Source organism: Globicephala melas, chromosome 10, assembly GCF_963455315.2.
Source record: "Globicephala melas chromosome 10, mGloMel1.2, whole genome shotgun sequence".
Taxonomy (NCBI): domain Eukaryota; kingdom Metazoa; phylum Chordata; class Mammalia; order Artiodactyla; family Delphinidae; genus Globicephala; species Globicephala melas.
In genome coordinates this window covers 76139080-76163074 of record NC_083323.1, presented here as the reverse complement: position 1 = coordinate 76163074, position 23995 = coordinate 76139080, and the positions used below count along the sequence as shown (strand labels likewise).

The following is a 23995-nucleotide window of genomic DNA, read 5'->3' as shown; positions in this document are numbered from 1 at the left end:
GGCTCAGTAGTTGTGGTGCACGGGCTGTAGGCGTGCAGGCTTCAGTAGTTGTGGCACACGGGTTTAGTTGCTCCGCGGCATGTGGGACCTTTCCAGACCAGGGCTCGAACCCGTGTCCCCTGAATTGGCAGGTTGATTCTTAACCAGTGCACCACCAGGGAAGCCCTCTTATTCCTTTTTAAGCATATATGATTATATATGCATCTGAAAAGGAATAAGAGAAAGTAATAAGTATACTTATAGTTTTTAAGTATATTTTTCGATAGATAATGATTGTTCAAAAGTCAAAAGGTACAAAAGGGTATACAAAAAGAAAGTAGTTCTCTCTGCCAAAACTGTGCCCAGCCAAACTTGGATATCCTTTCAGAAACACTCTGTACATATACAAGCAAATATATATAAACATATGCATATATAGTCACATATATGTATTTATATATGTATTAACAGTAACACTGGCACAGCAACAAACATCATTATGCATGCTATTTTTTTGTCACTTAATATATCCTGGCTTTTTTTCCCTTTTTATATTAATATTCATCTTTTTGTTTATTTTTAACTAGACATTTGGAGGAGAAAGAAGATATACTTGAACCCTTTAAGAAAGCTTGAAATGTCTTTATGTGCAGAATTGACATATATCTTGTCAAACAATAAAATGACAGCTACAAGAATGTTTCACCATCTAGACCAGAGCTATTCAATAGAAAGATGATATGAGCCACATATGTAATTTTAAATAATCTAGTAGCCATATGAGAAAAAGTAAAAAGAAACAGATAAACTTAATTTTAATAATACATTTTATTTAACACAATATGTCCATAATGTTATGATTGCAACATGCAATCAATAGAAGCAATTATTAATGAGATTTTGCATCTGTTCTTCTTAGTCTTTGAAATTCAGTGTGTATTTTGCACTGACACCACATATCAATCTGAACTAGCCATATTGCAAGTGCCCAATAGCCAGATTTGGCTGGTAGCTACTGTATTGGACAGTGCAGCTCTAGACCTTCTCACTTACCAATGGTTTTAACTGGATATAATTTCTGCATAGAAATCTAATCATTAACATCTAATTTTAAAATAAGATTTAAGGTGACACATGTTTAGGTTTTCTTTTAAAATGAAACATCGGACCAAATGTTTGCTATTACAAATTGATTCTGCTTCGTCTGTCTCTGGTAGCAATATTCTTTTAAACATTATAGATACATATTAAATGTTTGTATACCTTTCTCTATACATCTCCTTTATTTGTTTACTAGGTCTCCTTGCCAGTATAAGAATTTAATTCCTATTGTTCAGATATCCTAGGAAACCATATTTCTTAAATATTCTTAAAATAATAAAACAACTTAATGATTTTTTTTAATTGGTGTCATCAAGCTTGTAAAAAGTCTATGTTATTTATTCAAAGCAGGGAGAGCCTGGAAAATGTTTACAGTGCATCCTGCCAATTTTAAATGGCAGAGTTTAATGACACCATATATAGACTGAAAACACATCAGACGCTTCCAAGGTGGGTTCTGTGTGTTTTCCCATTTCCAAGATAAAAGAAAAGATAAAGACAATACTAAGTAAACCATTCTATGGTACAGATTGGAGCCACTCAATAAATAATGCAATGATTAATGTAACATTTAATGATCATGGTTCTATCAGCATCTTTATTTTGTTTTACTTTTGGGTTTGTCTTCTACTCCCTCCTCTGTCAGGTATACTATCCAGAACTTGCATTTTCTTAAAAGATTTCATATTCAAAACCTGAGCACTATCAGCACAATAAACTACGATAAAATGATGGAATTATTTAATTACTGAGGTATCAACATGAAAACCAACACTGCAGCAGTAATGTGCTTATTAAATTAGATTATATTTTCAATCCATGTTGACTCTTTTAATATAACTATGTCATATAACTCTTTTAGTAGAACTATGCTTTGAAGTCTTTTAAGTTTTATTAAAATTTTAATAAACCCATGGAAATTAAAATTTTTAAATTAAGATCCTCAAGGAAAGAAAACTACAATCTTTCTCTAATATATCCATTAAGTGAAAGAAAATATACTTATTTGATGTTCTGAATTGTTACATATTTAGGGTAAAAGTGATCACATCATGCTTGTGTCCACTAGAGTCCACCCATGTGGTGAAGAGAGAGGCCTCCAGAAGGGGGCTGAGTCTGGAGGGATGATGGGGAGGCACAGGTGGGCTGAGACACACAGGAGGCACAGGACGTTGCAGGCAGTAACTACCTTCCTCCCTTGACCCTGCCCAAATGATACTTCTGGCTCACTAAAAAGTATCGAAAGGCAGGTAGAAAACTCGAAAGAGTCAGGCACCTAGATCATAGCCTCTGATTCAGACTCACTGAAGTGACCAATCTCTGCCACCAAAAGACAAACTAGTCCGAACACTGAATTTTAAAATTGCATGTTATCCCACCACCTTCTACCTGTTCATGCCAGAGAACAGAGAACAGCCTTTATTCCACCAAACTGCTGTCAATTACTTACCTACAGCACTTAACCCTTAGTTTCTTTGGTATCCTTTGTGCCAGGGAGTAAGGTGGTACAACCGTCTGCCGTTGGCATGGCCCTGCCTTCAGATCCCAAAGCCTCCCCATGCAAAGAAGAGGTTTAGTACTCTGTTGTGATGGGCAGCTGGGGGCTCTCCCTCATTGTATTCCAGGGGAAATGGCCATCAGCTATGCTATACTCCTCACACTATTTAATCCAACTTGCTGGCACTAGTCTATTGAATTCTACTGTTTGTCCTCACTATAACTACATAACAACCTCTATTATAAAAATGCTCTGATTATAAGCATTCCTTGGGATGTTATATTCAAACTGCAGCTTTCAAAGGGACGTCTTTTACCTACAAGGAATACTAAGAAAAACATAATTTAAAAAGCCACAGTAGGGGCTTCCCTGGTGGCGCAGTGGCTAAGAGTCCACCTGCCGATGCAGGGGACACGGGTTCGTACCCCGGTCCGGGAAGATCCCACATGCCGCGGAGCGGCTAGGCCCGTGAGCCATGGCCACTGAGCCTGCGCGTCCAGAGCCTGTGCTCCGCAACGGGAGAGGCTACAACGGTGAGAGGCCCAAGTACCGCAAAAAAAAAAAAAAAAAAAAAAGCCACAGTAGAAATCTGGGGAAGCCAATCTTTAGGTTAACAACTGTAGGCTCTCCTCTGCATGTATAAGGACATGTGGATAGCTATAGTGAAGGAATACTGAAGGAGCTCTCTCAACTCTGAGTCTCTCTGATTCAACGAATACAAATTATTCTCTCCATGACTGGGACTGGAGTTCATTGTGTACAATCCATGTTTCTAAATACACTTGTAAGTAAATATATTAAAATATCTCAGCACCATATAGTATAGTTTCTGTCAAGAAAAAGTAAAATTCCCATTATCTAATAAACAGAGCAAACTTTTTTTTGGACAATTTAAAGTGTCTATGTGTTATAAACTGACTGTACAAGTCCGGAAAGAGCAGAGTTCCAGAATTCACGCTGAATTCTTGTAGTGTGCTAATACTTTGCTTTCCTTCCCCAAACCGATGAGGTTCAATTTCCAAAAGTATACCTATATCATTACACTGGATATTCACTGATTTCATTGAGAAATGCTTCTCTGGTACCCATTAACATGGCAGCCAACCAGACTCTTCTGAGGCATATTAACAGTTTGGGGGTGGCCTTTGTACACGCTAAACCTGGCTTCAGTGGCTCTCCTGGGCTGTTAGCGAGTTGGGCAGGGTCTGAAGAAGCAGCCGAGTTCTGGCTGGGAGCATGGTGCCAATAATGAGTAATTCTGATGCTCACAGAAAGCCTATGCTTGCTACTTCCTATTCCTTTGTTTTCAATTATGTAGTGAAAATGTAGTTCCTTACACTTATACCTAGACTACTTAAAGTGACCTAGGCGTTGAACCTATACAGCTAATCAACCAGAAAGATTCACAGTGCACTGTACTCATTACACAACAATGAAGCATCTTGCCACCCTCTTGTTTTCTTCTTGCACAGCTATGTGTCGCTTCTTCCACACATCCTTCTCTTTAGTCATCTGTTGATGCTTGTTTGACTTTCTTGGCTGTTTCCCAGTGTATTATGCCTGAAAGGTATGAGAGGAAAAAGAAAAGCACGACTCAAAATGGTTGACTTTATTGCTTTCTATTGTTTACTAAAAAAGTAAAGTCATAAAGATGTCATATAACCATTAATTTCATTGTCACCTCTCAGCCAAAAAAAAAGTCATTGATATACTCTCCATATCACAAATTTAAAGTTTTTGTGAACTGTATATGTAAAAGCCAAGTTTGTTTTGGCTATGCTCATTACTGGACTCTGGAGATTTTCTCCCTCCCTCCCTTCCTTCCTTCCTTCCTTATGTTTTTTTTTTGTGTGTGTGGTTTTGGTGTATACATTATTTTTATGTCAGTTTAGTGTGTCCAGTTCACAAATCAAGTCTCCTTTTTGGGGACTGCTTCTTGAGCTGGGCCTGTCAATGTGACCGCAGTTGTCAGTGAATGTTCTCGAGAGTTGGACTAGATTAGATTGTTACTCTTAAAATAATTATTTAAAAGAAACTAATATAACTTCAAATATTTGCATTTATATGATTTAAAATTTTATATGAAAATATATACATTTACTTGGCAAGATAATGATTTAGAGCAGGACAGTCATTTTAATCAAACCTGCTTTTGGTGGATATAAAATTCGTACTTTTTTTAGCTGAAGAAGATATACTTTTGTCATGTTAAGGACTTTTTTGCTGCTCTGATGCTGTTCATCTACTACATTTTTGCTCTCAACTGAGCCCTACCTCCCAATTCTTCATTGCACTTAAGATTTTGTCTTATTAGTAATGGAAAATCAGTCTATGATCAGTTTGGGTCATAAGAACTGAAATTAGAAATTTAGAGTAGAAAGAGGTACCCTATATGGATGCTGCTTAGTTCATGTTAAATACCTATTTCTGGCTTTCCAGGCAGTCCCAGCTCCACCTCTATTCGTAGGATCCTGTAAAAACAAAAAACAAACAAACAAAAAAGTATACTAGAGTCATTTACTCTGAGTAGGTGTTTATGGAATAAGCCATTATGACAATAGAATCAGTTAAACATAAATTTTTTTCTCTTTTTATGCACTACTTGACATCAAAAGCAAAAAGAGGTAAGTTGGCTATAAACCTGAGTGAACCTTATTTTCTTTAATAGATTTATTTCTGAAGAGCTTTACTTCAATTAAATTTCTACAAATCAAATACTTTTACATTAGGAAGCTTGTTACTGTAAATCTTTATTCTTTTCTTTGAGAACTGAATAAGCACCTCTGTAAACTTGTATTTTAAAAATATTTAATATTTAAATATATTGCTTTTCCTTTAACGAAGTTATACATATGGTTTAATTTTCTTGTGAGGAATTTTGGTTTAGTTTTGGGGTTTCTGAGTTGTCCCCCCTCCCCAAAATATGGATTACATGTTATAAGTATTTCTTCTTTTCTTAAAAAAAAAAAAAGAGCCAAGAAACAACTGACATTGGTGATAGTCTATAATTTTCAGATCCATCGCTTTACAGAAGAGGATGCCCTGAACCTCTCAGGATATTTTCTAGTTTTGATTTTTTTTGAAATGACTATATATATATATATATATATATATATATATATATATATATATATATATATATATAATAAGCAAATCAAACACATTTCACTGAGTGGTGTCTCAAATATTTTTCTTGTTTGGGATATATTTTCACTTGATCTTTTTAGCAGGTTCTTGTTTGTAGTTTAACTTATTTCTCTTTTGTTTCTTTGATGGTGAATTAATTCTGACATTCAAAGGTATAGCTGGTCTTCATCTGATACATGCTATTATTGACGTTGTTTAATGAGAACAGACCATCATACCATCCTGAGTTAACTTTGTGCCAGCTGACATTGTTCTTGGGAAGGTCATTTCAGAACAAAACGTTATTTTCTAAAAGGTACTTAACTGGTGTAAGAATCTGACAACAAAATGTACTTTTACCTCTTGGTGCCACTGTATTTAATTACCCTCTTCCCCTGTATCTTCCATGTCTTCCTACATAGGCTGTTAATTACACACATGCTCATGGTTTAATTGTAAGTTGTCCAGAAGCAGAAAGTTGACGATACTGCAGGGTATTTTTATATTTCTCTTTTGCAAGGTTTGAAATAAATATAGACTTTTTAATATTGCTTTGTTTTATCAGCTAGTCATATGATATTCCTCAGGACAGCAAATGGAAAGCTGGGTGAAAGTTTTTGTCTAATCTGTAATCACTGAAAAGTCTACAAATGCTCCTGCTCGTTAGCAAGACATGCTCTGATTCTACATTGTGGAAGACAGTTTTAATGCTTGTCCCCAAAGTATGATAAACTATGCACAGTTGTCATTTATATGAAAGCAGAGCCAGATGTTTTTAAAGATTTGTCACCAAGTCATATTTTTGCATTGTCTACCCTGAAATTTTTTTATGTGTTTCAACAATTCTGTCTGCATCGTTCCCTGGAAATTTTTAATGAATAATGATTGTCTCTGACTATAAAGGATATAAATAAATAATGGGATTTGCTGTGTTAAACACTGATGTTAAGTTAAGGCTGAAGTGTCTGGTGACATAAATTAGCAGATTACATCCCCGAGTAGCTGGAAATTGTTATTGTCTTATCTGTGGGTACTTTCAGAGAAACTCATGTGATATGTTGGGCAAAAAGGGATGAGATAGCAACTCTATGTGTTGATTATAAAATGCTAAAAGTTTTTCACAGCTATCCATTTTTACTAGTGCCAATGTACCATTAAATTCATCATTACGTTTTTGAAAATATTTCAGCTTTTCCTAACTACTGTTTATATTCATGCAAATGTTTCTATCTCATTATTTTTCTTTATATAATGTTCCTATCTTAAAATTTTTCTTATTTTTTTCTTAAATCCTCTACTGTATATGTCTGTTTTTTCAGTTTATGTGTATAGGCATCCATAGGTCTACTTAAGTGTTCCAGTTATTACTGCGAGGAGAATGTATTTTGATGCTTCTTTCCATTAACTCTTCTGTTAATTCACTAACACACTATTAGTCATTTTGTAGATTTAGTGAGGAATAATTTAGTATTGATGTTATTTGGCATATTTTAAATAATGGCAATTATAATTATTTTCAAGATTTATACATCAAAGTCTTAAAATTATTGAAGAATAATCAATCACCTTATATCACTAAATTAGCTTTAAAATCTTTATCAGAGAGTATTTTCTCTTTCTTATTCCTTTTGTTAGGAAGATATTGTTATGATGACAGGAATGTCTAAATTGTACTCTTTCTGCCTCAAGTGGATCCATCACACAGTGACATTAATAATGTAACTAATAAACAAGTCTAATGATCCTTCAGGGAAGGCAAAGTCAGTATATTAGCAGGTAGCGTGACTGAGGAATTTAGATACGCTGCAAGAAACGCAGTGGTCAAAAGCTGTGTACGAGAAATGCTGAAGGAGATGAGATAAGTGCTAACCGAGTTTAGGGGAAGCAGACACTTCCTTCTTGGGTGGTCAGGAGTAAAGACTGAAACTTGTTAGTTCTGAATACTCCAAGAGAAGAGAAGAGCATTTTAGATGAACGTAATAATAGGAGCAAAGACTTGTTGAAATGATCTTATTATATGGTCTATTTGGTCTTTTTAATTTCATTGTTGTTAATTGCAAGGACTTTGTTTCTTGAAGCTGAAAATCTCAAGGTCATCTTGACTCCTCCCTTTAGCGCTCATGTCTTATCGATGACCAGTTCCTGTTCACGGATGTGAAAGAGGATGCTTTCACAAACATCCTCTCACCTGATCTGCAAGATTTATATTTAATGTCCTCACTTAACAGAAAAGCTGAGACTCAGAATGGTGAAGTCACTTCTTCAATGTCCCTCAGCTACTGGTTGGTGGAGCAGGGATCTAAACATTAAGATCTCTCTGATGGACCTAAATCTTATGCTGACATGGAGGAAAGTTGAAGAGCACAGAAGAAAGGGAATAGAGAATAATGAGGAAGGCAAAGAGACCATAAAAAAATTGCTGCAGAGGCATCGTTGGCAAATGGAAGGAAATTGTGATGTACGCATTATCCAGTCCCATGAATTATTGTGTAAAACCCTCACTTAAGCCCTGAGTGTGTGCATAAGTATGTCAGTAATTAATTGTGGAGAGCACCTTTGTGCTATTATCCACAAATATTCAGAATTTCTGAGTTGGGAAACAAAAAAAATGTTACGCAATTTTTCTGTCTCCACCTCAGTGCATAGTACATAAAAACGTATATTTTCTACTAAAATAATTACTCAAATTTCACATTCTATTGTCAATTTGGTTTCTTCCAAGACTGATTTGACTACTTTAACTTCACTCTAAAATGATTTTTGCCAAAAAGAAAGTCTGCTGAAATTCGAGTACAGATTTTCAGTTAGAATTTGTGCTTCTGTATTCCTTTTCCAGTGGGTTTCCTTAAATTAAAACATATTTATTTATTTCAACCCTTGGCCTGCTTAGAGTTGAGAAGAATCAAGGTCATAATTATCACATTTTCTGACCTGAGAGAGAAAATAAAAGGAAGAGGAAGTTAATATGGTAGATGACAGAATAGAATCTAAAAGATGCATCAGGTAGGAAGAGGTGAAACATTTTAGAGATTAACATAACGTTAAAAGTATATAAAATAGGGCTACCCTGGTGGCGCAGTGGTTGAGAGTCTGCCTGCCGATGTAGGGGACACGGGTTCGTGCCCCGGTCCGGGAAGATCCCACATGCCACGGAGCGGCTAAGCCCGTGAGCCATGGCCGCTGAGCCTGCACGTCCGGACCCTGTGTTCCGCAACGGGAGAGGCCACAACAGTGAGAGGCCCGCATATCGCAAAAAAAAAAAAAAAAAAAAAAAAAGTACTTAAAATATTGCATTGAAATTCCAGACACCGTAAGTACAGGATGGAGGAAACATGACTTGACAGCACCATCTTTAAGCAAAGTAAGCCCATATGAGATAGCAGTGTGATGTGGCTGCCCAAAAATGCCATACAGGCTTCTGTTCTTTTAGTAGAATCAGGATGTCTCAGATGAGCAGGACTCTGCCACCCCTGTCCAGCTGCCACATCTTATCACTCATGGTTTCCTCTCTGAGCACCTCATTTTTAGAAGGTTATACACAAACTGGAGCATGATTAGAGAGCAAAGATGTGGGTGTGAGAGGTTGAGATCGTGTCCTGTGAGGAAGAACTTGGATTGTTTGGCCTGAGGAAAACTCAGGGGACAGAAATCGTTTTCATGGGAACGTGTGAAGCACTTGATGGAGTTTATGGTCATGAAGGAAGGAGATGTGGTATGGAAAATAAGACATCACGAAATGGTTAGGATGCATTAGTTCTCAAGTCAGGAAAACCAGGGGCTGGGGCACAGGCCATTCTGTAGAAGACTGTTAGCCACAGAGAGCTGCTGCTCTGCCCTCCTCAGAACATCCAGGCACCAAGGAAGCCACCCCTGCAGCAGCACACTGTCCTCATCAACTCCCTCCACTGCCATCTGAGCCATGTGTGGAGCCCAAAACATAGAAGTGTTCCTGCCCCCCCCCATGAGGCTCTCCCCCCATCCCAATCAGTCACCAGTGGGCCCATGCAGTCACTAAGGCACTGACTTTTAGAAAATGGGCTAGTTTTCTAAATTGCATCGAAAAGTTTAAAAATAGACGCCTGAGGAAAAACCATATGACAAGACTTTCTCTTCCTGCCAATGAAATTCATTAATTTCAGCCAGCTCTTCATAGAAACTGGATATTATCCCCATTCCTGCACCTTTTATCTTGCTTTGTGTTTTTGAGGTGACTAGTTGCCTTCAAATTACGGTCAACTGTCTGATGAAGTTCTTATGTTTCTTTGACAATATGTGTCTGATAGTTTCTAGAGGTAGCTGGCATCAATTCGAGAGACAAACAGAGTAGTGAGTAGAAAATAGGCCTTAGCATTGGAAAAGTTTAACTTTAAATCTTTGCTCTGCCACTTCTTAGCTGGTGATCATGTATTAACTTAATCAGTGAATGTTTGTGGAGACCGTACTGTGATGCCAAGCTCTGTGTTTGTTTTTGGTGGGAGAGATCATGAAAAATGTCAAAGAAAAAACTAGTCTCAGAATACATGAGATTTTAATATAGTCCCATAGATCAAAAATACTTATTTTCCTTATGATAGGAATAGTGCAAATAACAACTCCAGAGTGTTTCTGAGACTTAAAACTAATATAAAGTTCCTAGGAGAAATTACATTACGTTGATTCACCAAATAATTTCCTTCCTTCTTTCTCACCAGATAATTTCCTTCCTTCTTTCTCCCCTTTCCTACCTTCCTTTCTACTAGAGGCCTTTGTTTAGGGAGGAATGTCAAATAAGTTCCTGTGTATACCAGGACATATAGATGTGTTAAACAATAATATCCCTTATTCACCTCTGCCCTTGAGGCACTAACAATCTCTTGAGTTCTGTGACATTTCTCAGGCCTATGGCCTTATAATATAAATGTACAGTGTTACCTAATTCAGTTCTGAGCATTTCAAGTAAACACTTTAATTTTATAAGATATTTTATTACTATTAGTAGAGGCCATAAAGAGTTTATAGTTGCTAAGAAGTTCTTTTGCTAATTTGCTCATTTGTTTTCTAGGTGTACAACCTAGATGTCACAACCTCCAGGAAGCATTTCCTGACTACTTAGATTAGTGAATTGTTTCTGCTCTGAGATCCCTACATTTCCCTATCATGGGAAGCATTGCAATGAGGTGTCTTAAAATCTAATTCAACCCTTGGATCATACAATCCTGGATTCAAATTCCAGCTCCACCTCTTAGTGAACTTTGGCAAGTTACTTAACCTAGGTCCCCCTTTCCTCATTCACAAATTGGGATTAATAAAGCAAGGTTAAAGGAGAGCACACATAGTAAGTGCCTGCACAGTGCCTGGCACATGGTGAGAAGTGTGAATGAGTGCTCAGTGCTCCCACCACCACATCTCATCATCATCACCATTGCCATCATCATCGCCATGACACTTTGTTGAATATGCTTGTCTTTCTCAATTGACCAGGGACCATGTCTTCTGTTTTCCTTTTATCTCTACCACCTCACACAGTTTTAGACACATAATTGGAGTTTAGTAACTTGCTTGCTGAATGGTTGAAACAAATTCTGGTGGCCCCAGATGACAGCAGTGGCTTCTGGTGTTCTGAGATGCCTCCTCCTTAAGTCACATACTTCTCATCTTTTATGCCCTCAAAAGCAATGAGATGAGGCCTAGTTCCTTCAAGAATGAGTCTACCAGAGTAGATCCTACAAAGAACAGGTAAGATCATGTAAAGCCCACAGCATCTCATAGCTGGAAGGGACTTTCTCAATCTCTCAACCCACCCCTTTCATTTTACAAAGTACCTGCTAAATACACATGGGTTAGCCAAGTCCATGACTGGAAGACTGTTGATCACAGAAGAGGAATTTAGAAGACAATTGAGTCAGAGCGATTAGCTATTTTTCAAATTTCTTTTTTTTTTTTACTCTTTCACCATCTTATCTATGGAATTTGTTTTTATTCTTTAAGGATAACACTTAGCTAAGTACTTATAAATAATAAATGCGAAGTAATAAAATAATTAACCAGAGGTGATATAACTAAAGAGGGAAAAACTGATATTCACTACAAATGTAAGAAATATCCACCACGTGTTAAACAGTTCATTAAGAGAGTCCATTGTGGTCCTGCTCACCTGTTTTCTAAATTTCATCACAAAGCATATTTCAAATGAACAATAATCTGTGACTACATTAGCAAAAAGAAAAAAAATCTAATGTGAGAGATGGAAAAGAATTTAGGCCATCTAAAAACTCTAATTCTGGGGCTTGCCATTCCACAGAGGTCAGAACTTTGCTATAGAACAGCTTTATTTATACCTTCCTGGCAATAGGAAAGACAGGCCAGATTCCCAAGTGTTCACATTCATTTGTATTTGTTGCATTTACTCAAATATAACAGAAGAGGGCAGCACACATCTGGTTAACTTAAAAATGTCTGGTGGCCACATCAAAACAGTTGTCTAAATTTGTCCAACAATTCCTAAATTATCCCTTAGCACAGCCATTGAAAAAGGTGAAAAGAACATAAAGGAATTCATCCTTTAAGACTCCTGAGTTTCTACAAAAGGGAATCATTGAGCTAATCAAGCTGCAAAATGGAAAAACAAAGACTTAAATAAAAAATAGAAAGTATTCTCCAAAGCTAAGAAAATGGAAATATTTTTTACATTTGAAAGACTTTTACTGAGTATGATAATCTGAACACCAGCTACTCAACGAATCAGATCTTGCTCCTCTTAAAAAACAATAATTAATAAGTTACTCTGCAACAAAGGCCACCTTATAAAAGGGTCTCTGTCTTCAGTGATGTTCTCTTGAATTAACTTAAATCAAGCCTATCTTATATTCTACTTTGCATCACAGACAACTTTAGTGTGTTTGCAATGTCTTATACAAAAGCATGAGCAATTTTCATGAATTTTGGTATTCTGGAGTTATACAAGTAGGTTTTGTTACAATAGAGAACATGTTGGCTTTAGAACAAGTGATGCTTAGATTCAAGCCTTTGAACGTAAATTTCAGTAGAGGCTCATTAATTCGACTTTAAATCCAGAATTTGTGGTAATTTGGCTTAAATATTACATATATAACATATAGGGAAAGAGGTTTGCTAAGCAAATACATAGTCTAAGCAGTTAGCAAGAGGAAATGCTGCAATTATTTAAGAATAATTGAATTTTTAATTCTAATTTTAACTTTTTTGCAAAATCTATTTTGCAGAAATATAATGTATGCATTTCTAACTAGCTTCGCAGGTGATCCTAGTACATCAGCCTGATACCAGTAAACAGACTGCTCTTTGATTATTTTAGAACACCCAGCACATGGTCTTTCTTGGAGTAGATGAGTAACATAACTGATCAGCTAAAGCCTGAACTTTCACTAGCTAGTGCTTTGTCAACCTAGTGTGAGCTATATTGTATGATTTCTTTTTTTTTTATTGTATGATTTTAAAATGACAAAAATAAAAGATTTCCCATTCAGGTTAGCTTTCTCTGTCAGTTACTGACAATTTAATATATATAAAATAAACATTCTAAGATTTCTAACAATTCTTGCTTTTGATAAATAAAACCTATTTTCAGAAAAATGTAAAGATGATTTCCTTCTCTAATATCCTACTATTAATCATGGAAAAGTTTGTATTGCATGCTTTTCTCAACGTACCTATGGGGATTGACAATATGCCATATGCCGGTGTGTCCGACGATGCGTACCATTTTGGAATAGCAAATCTAACTGCTGAGCAAGTAATTACCATCATGTTCAGGTTCAGGACTTGAAGATCTTTCATTATGTTAATAGATCCCTTATTTTTAGATGTAGCTAAATACCAAATATGAATGGCCACGTATGTCCTAAGATACTTGAGAACTCTCAGGACTAATTTTGTGTCACTAATTTTTAAACACTGTATTTAATTAAGGAAAAAGCCTTGTCTTTTCTATTGGCATCATTCAGGGGGAAAAAAAAAAGCTTAATCCAGATGTTTCTGTGTGAATGCACATTCCTCACTAAATCTCTCAGGCAGCTGCTTAAGTTATTGTTACTAACACGTTGCTCTGTTGTCTCTTCGTATACGTGTCTAATTTATCAGTTTCTTATAGATTGTCAGCAGCCTGCTGCCTCCGTACCGCCACAGCGCTCACAACTAGCCGGGGGGCAAGACTGCCCGACTCTCAGGTAAATTCTGATGTCCTCACTCTTCCCACATCTATGGAACTGCACATCAGTTCCATAGACCCCCAAGCTCTCCTTTCCCACATCATGACTGCCTATACATAATTATACTTGCCACATTTTATTTCAATTATGGGCTACACAGACACATACTGGACTCCTGAAGTCCACACATGCCCACTGAAAATGCAAGAGAGCTAGAGTTCATTTTACTGGCCACTGGCACGTAGCCTAAGGCGGCCTTCAGCTCCCCCGTGTGGGTAAATACTTGGTTAGCCCAGCGTTTCATTACCGTCCAAAATATAAAACCTGGAATTGCTTGTCTTTTGTCCTCAGAATGTATTTCCCAGGCAAACAATTAGGAAGGATATAAAGCATATCTGATGTCTGTTCCAAGACAACTTTATGAAAGTGTTTCTGTTTTCTGTCCACTCAGTACCCTCAATGAAACTGAAATTGAAAGGTAGAGAAAACCTTGTAATTGGCATTCAAAAAAAGAATATTTGCAGTGATAGTGCCTTTTATGTAAGATTAACTGAAGAATTTTAAAGGCAGGTCTACATACTCCCTGGATGCTAAACTGGAGAGTTTGCTAAACAATTTCTTTTCCAGTGAAAGCTTTGCAAATCCATTATGAACTTACCTTTATGGTAAATTCCACAGGCGAACTTCCAAGCATCATCAGAGCACCCCATCAGGACCTAATCATTTTCTTGAAATCCTTCATCTCCAGTTATTTGGCCTCCAATCTTGTCTAGTTTTTATAGTCTGGTTGTGGCTGTTATAGCCTGCTTGTTGTTCTCTCCTTATTTTAATATAACTGTTGCTCTTCTCCCAGGGCAAGGCTTCTGTTGAGTAAGGGCAGGCCCAGACATACTTCCATGTATGTCTGAGGAGTAGATGTCAGTAGCAGGCTGCATGTGGTCATGGGTTAGAGCTGAGAGCTGGGGAGCCGCAAGTGCTCCCTGGAAACACAGCAGCAGCCAGAGCCCCAGTGATGACTTGGTCTCTCAAGTGGTTGTGCAGCCAGCTATTTAAGTGGGACATCAAGTGAGCAGGAGAAGTTATGTGATTAAATAGGCTCCAAGCCAGCATCTTCCAACTGATGTCTCAGCCTGCTGTTCCCACCACTTCCAGCAACAGGTTTTTACTTCAGGAAAGTTCTTCATTAACATACAAACGCCTTTAGTAATTTCAGTCATTAAGTAACTGAATATAATTATAAATGTTCAAACCCATTTCAGTGGGATCCTACGTGTGTAATGTAGAAGGACGTGGGCTCTTAGCCTGCAGTCCGTTCTCCACAAAGTGCCCCCACCCCACCCAGGGCCTGGGGCAGTGCCAGGCGCACAACAGAAGTTCAGGGAGTGAATGAGCTCTGGAATCACATTACTGGGTTTGAATCGCGCCTCGCCTCTGACACCTACTAACTGCGTAATCTTGGAAAGTTGCTTTTGCTGGCTAAGATTTCGTTTCCTTACTTGTAAAGTGAGAAAGAGAACGGCTACTGGGAGGATTCAGCAAGGCACAGGCCTGGGCCACAGTGTGCTCTCAATAGCTGTTACTACCACTAACCGTTCTTAGTACCTAACCGTTCCTTAAGACAGAAATCTGCTGTCTCTCATAACCTCTCTAATTTGAGAAGGCTACTGTATTGTTTCAATTAGATAAGAAATGGAAAGGCTAATGAGGAATCTTTTTAAGTTTAATAATTTATTTCACCTTGCTTTTTTTTTTTTGAGAGCCAGTTTGACTAAATGATTAGAACTTATTATGATTAAATGATTATGATTATTATGATTAAATTATTTGACTAGAACTTATCAAATACAGTATTTACATTCAAGAAGTGATTCCTCAATCTGTAAACCAAAAATATGCTTCTGTCACACAATATACACAGTGCAATTGTATTTTATGCAAATTAAAAATAGTAATACTATAATATGAAATATTTATAATCTATCACTTTAAGAAATCTGAAATAATAAAAAAAATTTTATTTATCATGAAACGACACAATGTGTTGGGCCGAGGTATAACCCATGTTTAAGCCATTACTACACACTTCAGCTGGTCAAACAGAAATGCTTGCCTTCCTTTATCAAGAAGAGTATTGAACTCCATGGGTCTTCAAACACTTACGCCTCTTGTACGATGTGACCACCCTGTGCTACTTGCCGTAACTTATGCTGAATAACATGTTTAGTCCCCTCAAAAGAAACTCATTCTAAATCATGCAGATTTAACAGAAAGAAACTCCATTAGGTCTGTGGGAAAGTCTATCTGCTGCTCTATTTCCCGGGCCATCTGACTCTTTCTGGAGGGTGGAGGAAGAATCCTGTCATGCACTATTTTCTTAGTCCTTGTGTTGAACCTCTAGCTCTCCCATGTTTACCTGTCACATTTTAAAATAGGTAGGAAAAATCATTTTTATCACTGCTTGTCCTAACTAGTGCAGAATAGCATATCTCCATTTAAACTAAATTTATAGCAGTTCAAAGAGTAAGGGAAGTAAGGGTGACCCCAAGCTGAGCAGTATTGTACATAATTATGATTCTGTATTAAAACTCAAGAGATATACATAGTATACCAAAGATAAAAATTGTTTAGTGCTCATTTTTAATGACTTGAATAATAGTGTTAGTTTTTTTAAAATTATGATTAAATTAATAAATAACAATAATAAACCTTGAATAGCTTTCTTACGTAACACTCTTGGCAGAAATTATTCTATGGTTTCAAAGTATAAAGGAAAAAAGCAGAGTTTTAGAAAAATGCCAATCTTTTTCAATTAAAAAAAAAATACCTATAGTGTGATTTTCCCCCTACTAGTCACATTTTAACAGGTCTGAACCCAAATCTGTTTTGTAGTATTACTTTAGGAAATTCAGTGATTTTGCATCCTTATTCTCCAATACTTTTCAGCAAGATGTTGATGAGCCTGAGCGTCTCTGTGTTCATTTAAACTGGAGGCTCTCAGACGTGGTCATTTTCGAAGTCTTCATTATATACTTGCTCTTCTGTCATATTTACACTACCAAGCTAAAGCAGGTAGGGGGAGCCCTTAGAGCAGATCAGACTTCCACAGGCAAATTAGTTCTTCTATTGAATCTACCAGAGAACTGTAGAATCCTCTAAAACCTTGGTCCAGCATGTCCATGTCCCCAGGAACTTCTTTGAAATGCAGATTCTCAGGTCACACCCCAGACCTATTGAATCAGAATCACTCCCGGTGATTGCTATGCAGTCATTAAAGTTTGAAAAGAACTGATCTAAAGAAATCTTGCAACTAACCCAGAGACCTAGGGGAATGAGACTGTGTGAAGAAATTGAAAAGAGTGATTGCTGGGGAGGCGTTCACATACTATTTCCCCAGTGCATTTCATTTTTCTTTTTGGGGGCATTTTTTTGAAAAATCTGCAGTTGTCTTGGCATGCTTTAGATTTAAGCCATTTTCTGTGCAAAATTCCTGTGAAAAGAATGTCTGTTGAACCCTTACAACTGTGTCTAGCCCCTTGTAAATGCATTTCTGGCTGACATGCTTGTTTCTCATTTGCAGTCCTGACATAGCTCTGCCCGATGAGCAGCCACATTCCAGCTCTCAGTGCGCCCCTCTACACTGTCTCTCCAAGCCTCCTTACCCCTAGTCTTCATCTCCCGTGGACGAATACCTGGGGTGAACGTTTTGTAGCCACACACAGGATACTGCCCAAGATCCAGCGCATGTTTTCTTCTCGGTGGTTAGAGGTTTGATTGAATTAATGGCCATCATTTTGCAAGATGAGAGGAAGTTGGGAAGAATAACACAAAGCACAGACTCCGGTGTGATAAAACACTTTATGGTTTCTCTAAGTCACAGATAAACTTCTGCAATCAAATGGCTACAGTTCAGTTAAATCAAAATAAATGAAACAGGAAATATGTATCTCAAATGGCTGGCTTTACCTCGATAGCTTAAGAGAGACCTCAGACAATGTAAAATACATATATTGTAAAATCATCTTTCCTTACACTTCAAATTCAGCTACAGAAGTTGATTCTAATTTTTTGGTCATTGATATTTACTTTGTACTTTATTTGCCACATGATTTATGTCTATAAAAATCATTTCTATGAGAGATGAACTTCATTTATTTTAAAATACACATAATTTGCTCAATTAAGTATGATTTTAATTTAGTCTGAAATCTGGAATTGGCCAGACTGTGGTCATTTTTCTTGCACAAAGTGATAAATGAGGTGCATCGGAATGTTAACAATAACTGTATTTTGCTGCTACACTGATATTGTTTATGCACTTACTTTCTAATCGGTAGCTCATTGTCTGCTGTTTTTTCTGTTTTGTTTTTTTTTTTAACTAGAATTCTTCACTGGACATTATTAAGTAAATCTAAAGAAGAGACTATGTTATGATTCATTGACTTATTCAACTTTTGATGGCATCTTTAATTTTTTTTAAATTGCAGACAAGTAGATGCACTGGTGCTGCTCCTTTGTGTGTGTATATGTGTGTGTGATAATGTTAAAGAAGGCTAAATAACGTGAAGGGAAAAAAATGGTGTGTTTATTTAATGATCAGAATTTTTTTTACTTCTCCCCAATTCAGGGTCTACTATGAGTATTTCTTGTTACAAGATATCAAGTATAAATGGGAAAAATATATGCATATGTAAGTTAGCCTTTGGTTAATTAATTTACCCAGAAAGTGTTCAAATTCTGATTAAAATTGTATGTTCTGTTGTTGTTAGGTTTTTTTCATAATGCATCTTCCTTGCCAAAAAAACAACAGGTAATAAACCTTAGCTCACTGTCTACTTTTGACAAACACTCAGGTGCCTACAATCATTATGTTATATTGAGACAATACATGTTCCTAGTTAATTTACAGATTCTGCTGAGTAACTTTTATGACTTAATTTAAGGCAGTGGATTTTCACAGCAAAATTAATTTTGCACATAATCTGACAAACAAGGAAAACAGCTAATTGAGCTGAAAGGTCTAACACTCTTGGGCTCCTTATATCAAGTGCTGCCCACACACCTGCTCCTATCCCTCATTCCTTGTCTAGTCAGGTAGCCTTAACTTGTTTAAAACCATACCGGTTTGACCTTTTCGTGTAATGATATCTGTAACTTCTCTTTAAAACAAAACAATCCTCACTATTAACACAAAAGGTAGTTAACAATGCAGGGCTCTAACAATGGCGATCCAGTAGGAGCCACTCAGCTTACTTAGTGGAAGTGGTGGAACACTAGTAGAGTGGCCCATCAAAGGTGGCAGCCAGTCGACAAGTCGTAAAGCACAGAGCAGGAGCTCTCATCAATCGTACACCTATTAAGTAGTGGTCACTGTTACCAAAGCAACCAAGGGATTTTGAATTCCTCATATGAGTGCTATTTTCAACAGTGTCATTTATTATGCAACTTGCAGTAGTTGGAAATCTTCACCAAAATAGGGATTCAGGTTAAAATACGGAAAAAGAAACAAAACAAATCTTCATAAAGCCCTGATCATGGCCACCTAAACTTCTGCTCTTTCCACTTGCATTGCCTTGCTATTCTAAACATTTTCTTTATTTTATTGGTGTTGTATCTGCCTGGTACCAGTCTTAGTGAGACTGTGTGGATTTTATTAGAGTTCAGTTAAAGGAAGCTCCCCCACCCCCGTCCCTGCTTTTTCTTTTTCAAGCATCATGTGTTCGGACCTGAGAAGTGGCATAGCTGCTAAGTTGACTTTTAATTAAAAACTGTGCCTGAGGGAAAATATGCCTTTTTAAAAAGTACCTCAGAACATTTTCCTATATTGCCTCATCAGTTTTGTTGGTGGTGCAGGGAATTCAGCAGTGAGTATTGTCTGTGTGTAACTATAGGGCATTTGTGCTCTCTTACGCTATATTTGTGACCAGCTGAAAAGCTGGGTCATAGACAAAACACTTACTTCTTCCAATAAAAAGTTTATCATTAAGTCTATTATATACTAGTTTTATTTCAGTTCATTATATTAACAGAGTGGGAAATGCTTGTTTTGAAATAGTAATTCTATAAAAATGTTAATTTTAGCAAACTTTGCCAGAAAGATATAGAAACTTGGAAATAAATTTCTAATTTTCAGCACAAAACTAGATTGTAGTCCCTAAGCAGTAAGAGAGAGTTCCATGTATTTATACTGTGGTTTCACTTAGTATAGTTTAAACTGGGCCATATCTATATTTATTTATAGGCATTTAAAATGGACAAATATGTGTAGCATTGATAAAAATCAGTACCTGTAAAGAAACATCAGGATTTAAAAGGAAACTGGAAAACTGAAGAACTAGTGAAAATAAAAAAGAATAAACCTCAATAAGACTAGTTGAAGACAGACTTGGGGAAGAAAAACCAACTATAGAAGTATAATGACAATACTGGCTAATTATTGCAAACACAGTGGGCAAAGATTAAAGATAACTAGCAAGACTTTAAAAAGTAAGCACAATTACCATACTGAAAAGAATAGGATGCAGAAATACTTTACTACTGAGGATTTTTCTTAGTTAAAAAAATAAAATATTTAAAATAAAAAGGAGCAATAAATTGCCTTTGGTCTGGGTGCACAGGGGCATACAGGACCCAGAATTAATCATTCCAATCAACTCATGATTCATCATATCCCTTTTTCATATCCAGTTCTGTTTCAATAAGAGGAATTTGGAGAACTTGGTGAAAATAGAAAGTTATTAAATAATTAAGAAAAGATTTATCAAGATTATACTTTAGCCTAGGGAAGAAGAGGTACAATAGTGATCATCAAGAAAATTTAACAAAGGATAGGTACCAACTATGGCTGCCGTTACGAAGATTAGAATTAAAAAAATGTCTTCGGTCTGAAGGATTTATATTAACTCTTGGAAGGAGACTTTAAACAGTAGGAAATTAATCATCAAAATTGATAATCATAAGGAAGATTTGTTTTTTAAGAATTAAATATTACTGGTGGTCTAGTAAGGATTAAGTTATGTGGCAAGAAATCTTACCATAATGTATTATAATTCTGGGATTCCATAATTCTATGGTTCTTTTATTTAAAATTTAAAAATACATTAAATTTATACTGGTTAGTCATAAAATATTTTATCCCTTGAAAATAGGATAACAATCTTAATTTTTCCAAGATATTTGGTTAAAAAACAAAACAGCGTTGTCAGTATTATTTTTCCTTCCAGCTATATTTCATAATATCTTTAAAGTTGTCCAGAATGTAGTAATTTTACCATAAAAAGCCTCAATTGTCAGAGTCTAAAAAAACAAACGTCCTCAGGAATACTTCAGAAATAGGTATGCAATCCCTCAGGGGGACAAATTCTTCTCAAATTTTATCTTTTCTTAAAAGGATCTTCAGTCTACAATATTTGCTTTTTCCATGCTTTGAAAAATTTTCCTGTACAGATAGTCTTTCTGTTTCAAACAAGCATGAAACACCAGTCAAATTAATCAACTGTGAATGTGGACATTTCCTGATATTCTGTTTTAAATAAAATCTTTACAATTCTCAATTGGAAATTACAAAATATGAAAAGGAAGAAATGAAATATATTTTCTACTGAGCTAAGAATGGCAAATTTAATGTGTAATTGTTATAATCAATCAGCCAAAAGACATAATCTGTATCTTAGAAAGACACATCATGGGAAACTGATGGATTTCCACCAAGGAACTGTGCTAGTTCAACCCATGATGCCACAAATGTGTTAATATTGTAGATATAAAGTAGGACTAGATTCAAAAGGAACTCTTAGGATAAAGTTCATAATTTAAAAAATTTACCCTCTATGTTTTTTGTTTGTTTATAAACCAGAGTAATTTAAAATAGTCCTTATATTTAAGATTTCAAAAAATTTACAAGAATATGTTTTCATTAAATAGAATACAATTCTTCAAAAAGCTGTTAAATTGAAGATGTGATAGATAACATGATCAGTACTGATATTGACAAGCAATTTTTATTTTAAAATCACTTTCTGTGGACGTACAAGACCAATCTAGCTCCCGAGTGACCTTTTCCATTGTTTGTAATAATGCCCCCAGATGAGTTGTATCTGTAATTTAATTCATCTTTATTTAAATGACAAGTTAACTGCCACAGTCCTTGATACATTGCATTTGTATCCTGATCCTATTATATTTACATCTGAAAGATTTCATCTAGACATCTCTTTTGTCCTTCTTAAAGAATAACTTAAAAAGATATTTAGTATTAAGATATGTTCCCTAATCAAGGATTTTCCAGAAATAATATTCTACTTATGAAGAAGAGCAGCAATTAACTGCCTTTAGTGTAAGGGTGTGAGTGCATAAAAGTATGCCGTGTAAAATGTTTGCATGAGATATTTCACATCATGTAAGCTTTCCCATATTCATAATATGAACACTATAGAAAATCTTATTTCTCTTGTGATCTCTCCATTAGGAATGTAAGGAGATTCTTTCCTATATCTGGTCTCCTTTCCATATTGAAATGCATGGCTCTAATCCCTGGTGTATTTTCATCCTTTCCTCTAGAGTTATTTGAAATTTGCCCTATTTAAACTGAAGCCTGGATAAACTGCTGAGCCAGATTATTTCTGTGGTTGGAGTTTAATTGCTATAGAACATTGGTTGAGAACATGTTTTTATTTTAACTTCTTTTTCTTTCAAAATTATTCTGTTATGGTCCTCTAATGAAAACACTGAGAAGTAAATCTGATGCTTTCTAGTATGACTGTTTTTCTTTTTAAAAAGTCATTTTAAAACAAATATCAGAGAACTATAAAGAGAAATGGCATCATTTTGTTGACAAATCATTATTCAGTGATAATGGAGATACAGAATGAATCATTTTGTTGTTTGAGTTCAAACATATGATTGTGCACCAAATCTTAGAGGAAGTAAATGATTTTAACTTATTGTCACAAAGTTTTCAGCTCAATGGTGTGACTGTTAGTCAATTAAACAATTCTTTGAAAATATTTTATGACATTTTTGTAATCTACTCAGTGTTTTTATTTGCATGATTATGCATATGTGATGAACCATACATAATTCTAACACTGTATTTCTTTCCAGTATTAACACTTGTGTAATGTGTGGCCAACCCTGATTTGTACACTGTATGATTATTGTTGTAATGGCCCTGCTATTCTTACATTTAATTGCAATTTTGTTATTATGCCTTTTGGTGTTAAATGATGTGAAGTGTTTCCACCTAATGATAATACCATATGAAAACTTGACTAAAAGACTGACCTAAGACACTCTCTGTTGCTAATTATTTTTTTAAATCCAAATTTCATAGGAAACTTGTTCTCGAAGACAAATGCCTTTATTTTAAATCCAAAAAATTATTTTATGAATTTATTTTTGCTTGTCCTTTTAAACTTTTTTTGTTGACAATCCTAAGTGAATGTCTCATGGGAGAATCCATACAGTATGTGCTTGTATTTATATTTGATCATGCACTCAATGGTTGGAAAAGGCACTACAGTGCTAAGAAAATAACCGAGGCCAATACATCAATTCTTTTATCTTGGTTTATGTTACCAACCGCATATGGTGTAATGCATAACTCTTTCCAGTAAATAAACTGGTTATCTTTCATTCATTTCATCTATGGTACCATTTTATCAGTTTGAGCAGTGTGTCTGTATTTTATGTTGATTTGTACTTACAAAAAAAGGAAAAATTTATGAATTTCTATGATTTATATATTTACTCGAAGTGAACGCTTATTCAAACTAAAAACTGAATGCTTCGCTTTGACGTTTCTACACAATCTTATTAAGAAATGTGTGTCAACTTTGCTCATTTTCTCCATTTATCATCACTCCTACTTGTAATCTTTTCTAAAAGGTTGTTTTGGCAGGAGGATACGCTTAGCTGAATTAAATTAGAAATGTACCAACATGAAGGAAATGCCTGTTCTTAAAAAACGGAAACAGTATTTTAATGAAAGAAGAATGAAGCTTGTATGCTTTATTTTGGGAGACAATGCTTTGTCCTCTTTCATATGAAGAAACATCAGAGTCTCAAACCTGAGGAAAGTTAATTGGCTAGCCCCCCTCTTCAGATATGTGCTGTGGCAAATGGGCTGCTT

The 23995-nt window shown here is 35.8% G+C and overlaps 1 protein-coding gene across 4 annotated transcripts in view; it reads left to right on the top strand.

The window, feature by feature from the left end:
- BICD1 (BICD cargo adaptor 1) overlaps window positions 1-23508 on the top strand; it is a 203959-nt gene extending 180451 nt beyond the window's left edge. The window contains exons 9-10 of one of the 4 annotated variants that reach the window (XM_030830415.3): window positions 13812-13887; window positions 17447-23508. In XM_030830415.3, the coding sequence (XP_030686275.1) occupies window positions 13812-13887; window positions 17447-17534 (164 nt within the window). In that variant the 3' untranslated portion in view covers window positions 17535-23508. Of the gene's footprint in view, window positions 1-11209; window positions 11362-13811; window positions 13888-14015; window positions 14334-17446 lie in introns of those variants that run through there. The other 3 variants (XM_030830417.3, XM_060305638.2, XM_070046519.1) reach the window with 3 other exon arrangements.
- The last annotated feature ends 487 nt before the right edge of the window (window positions 23509-23995 follow it).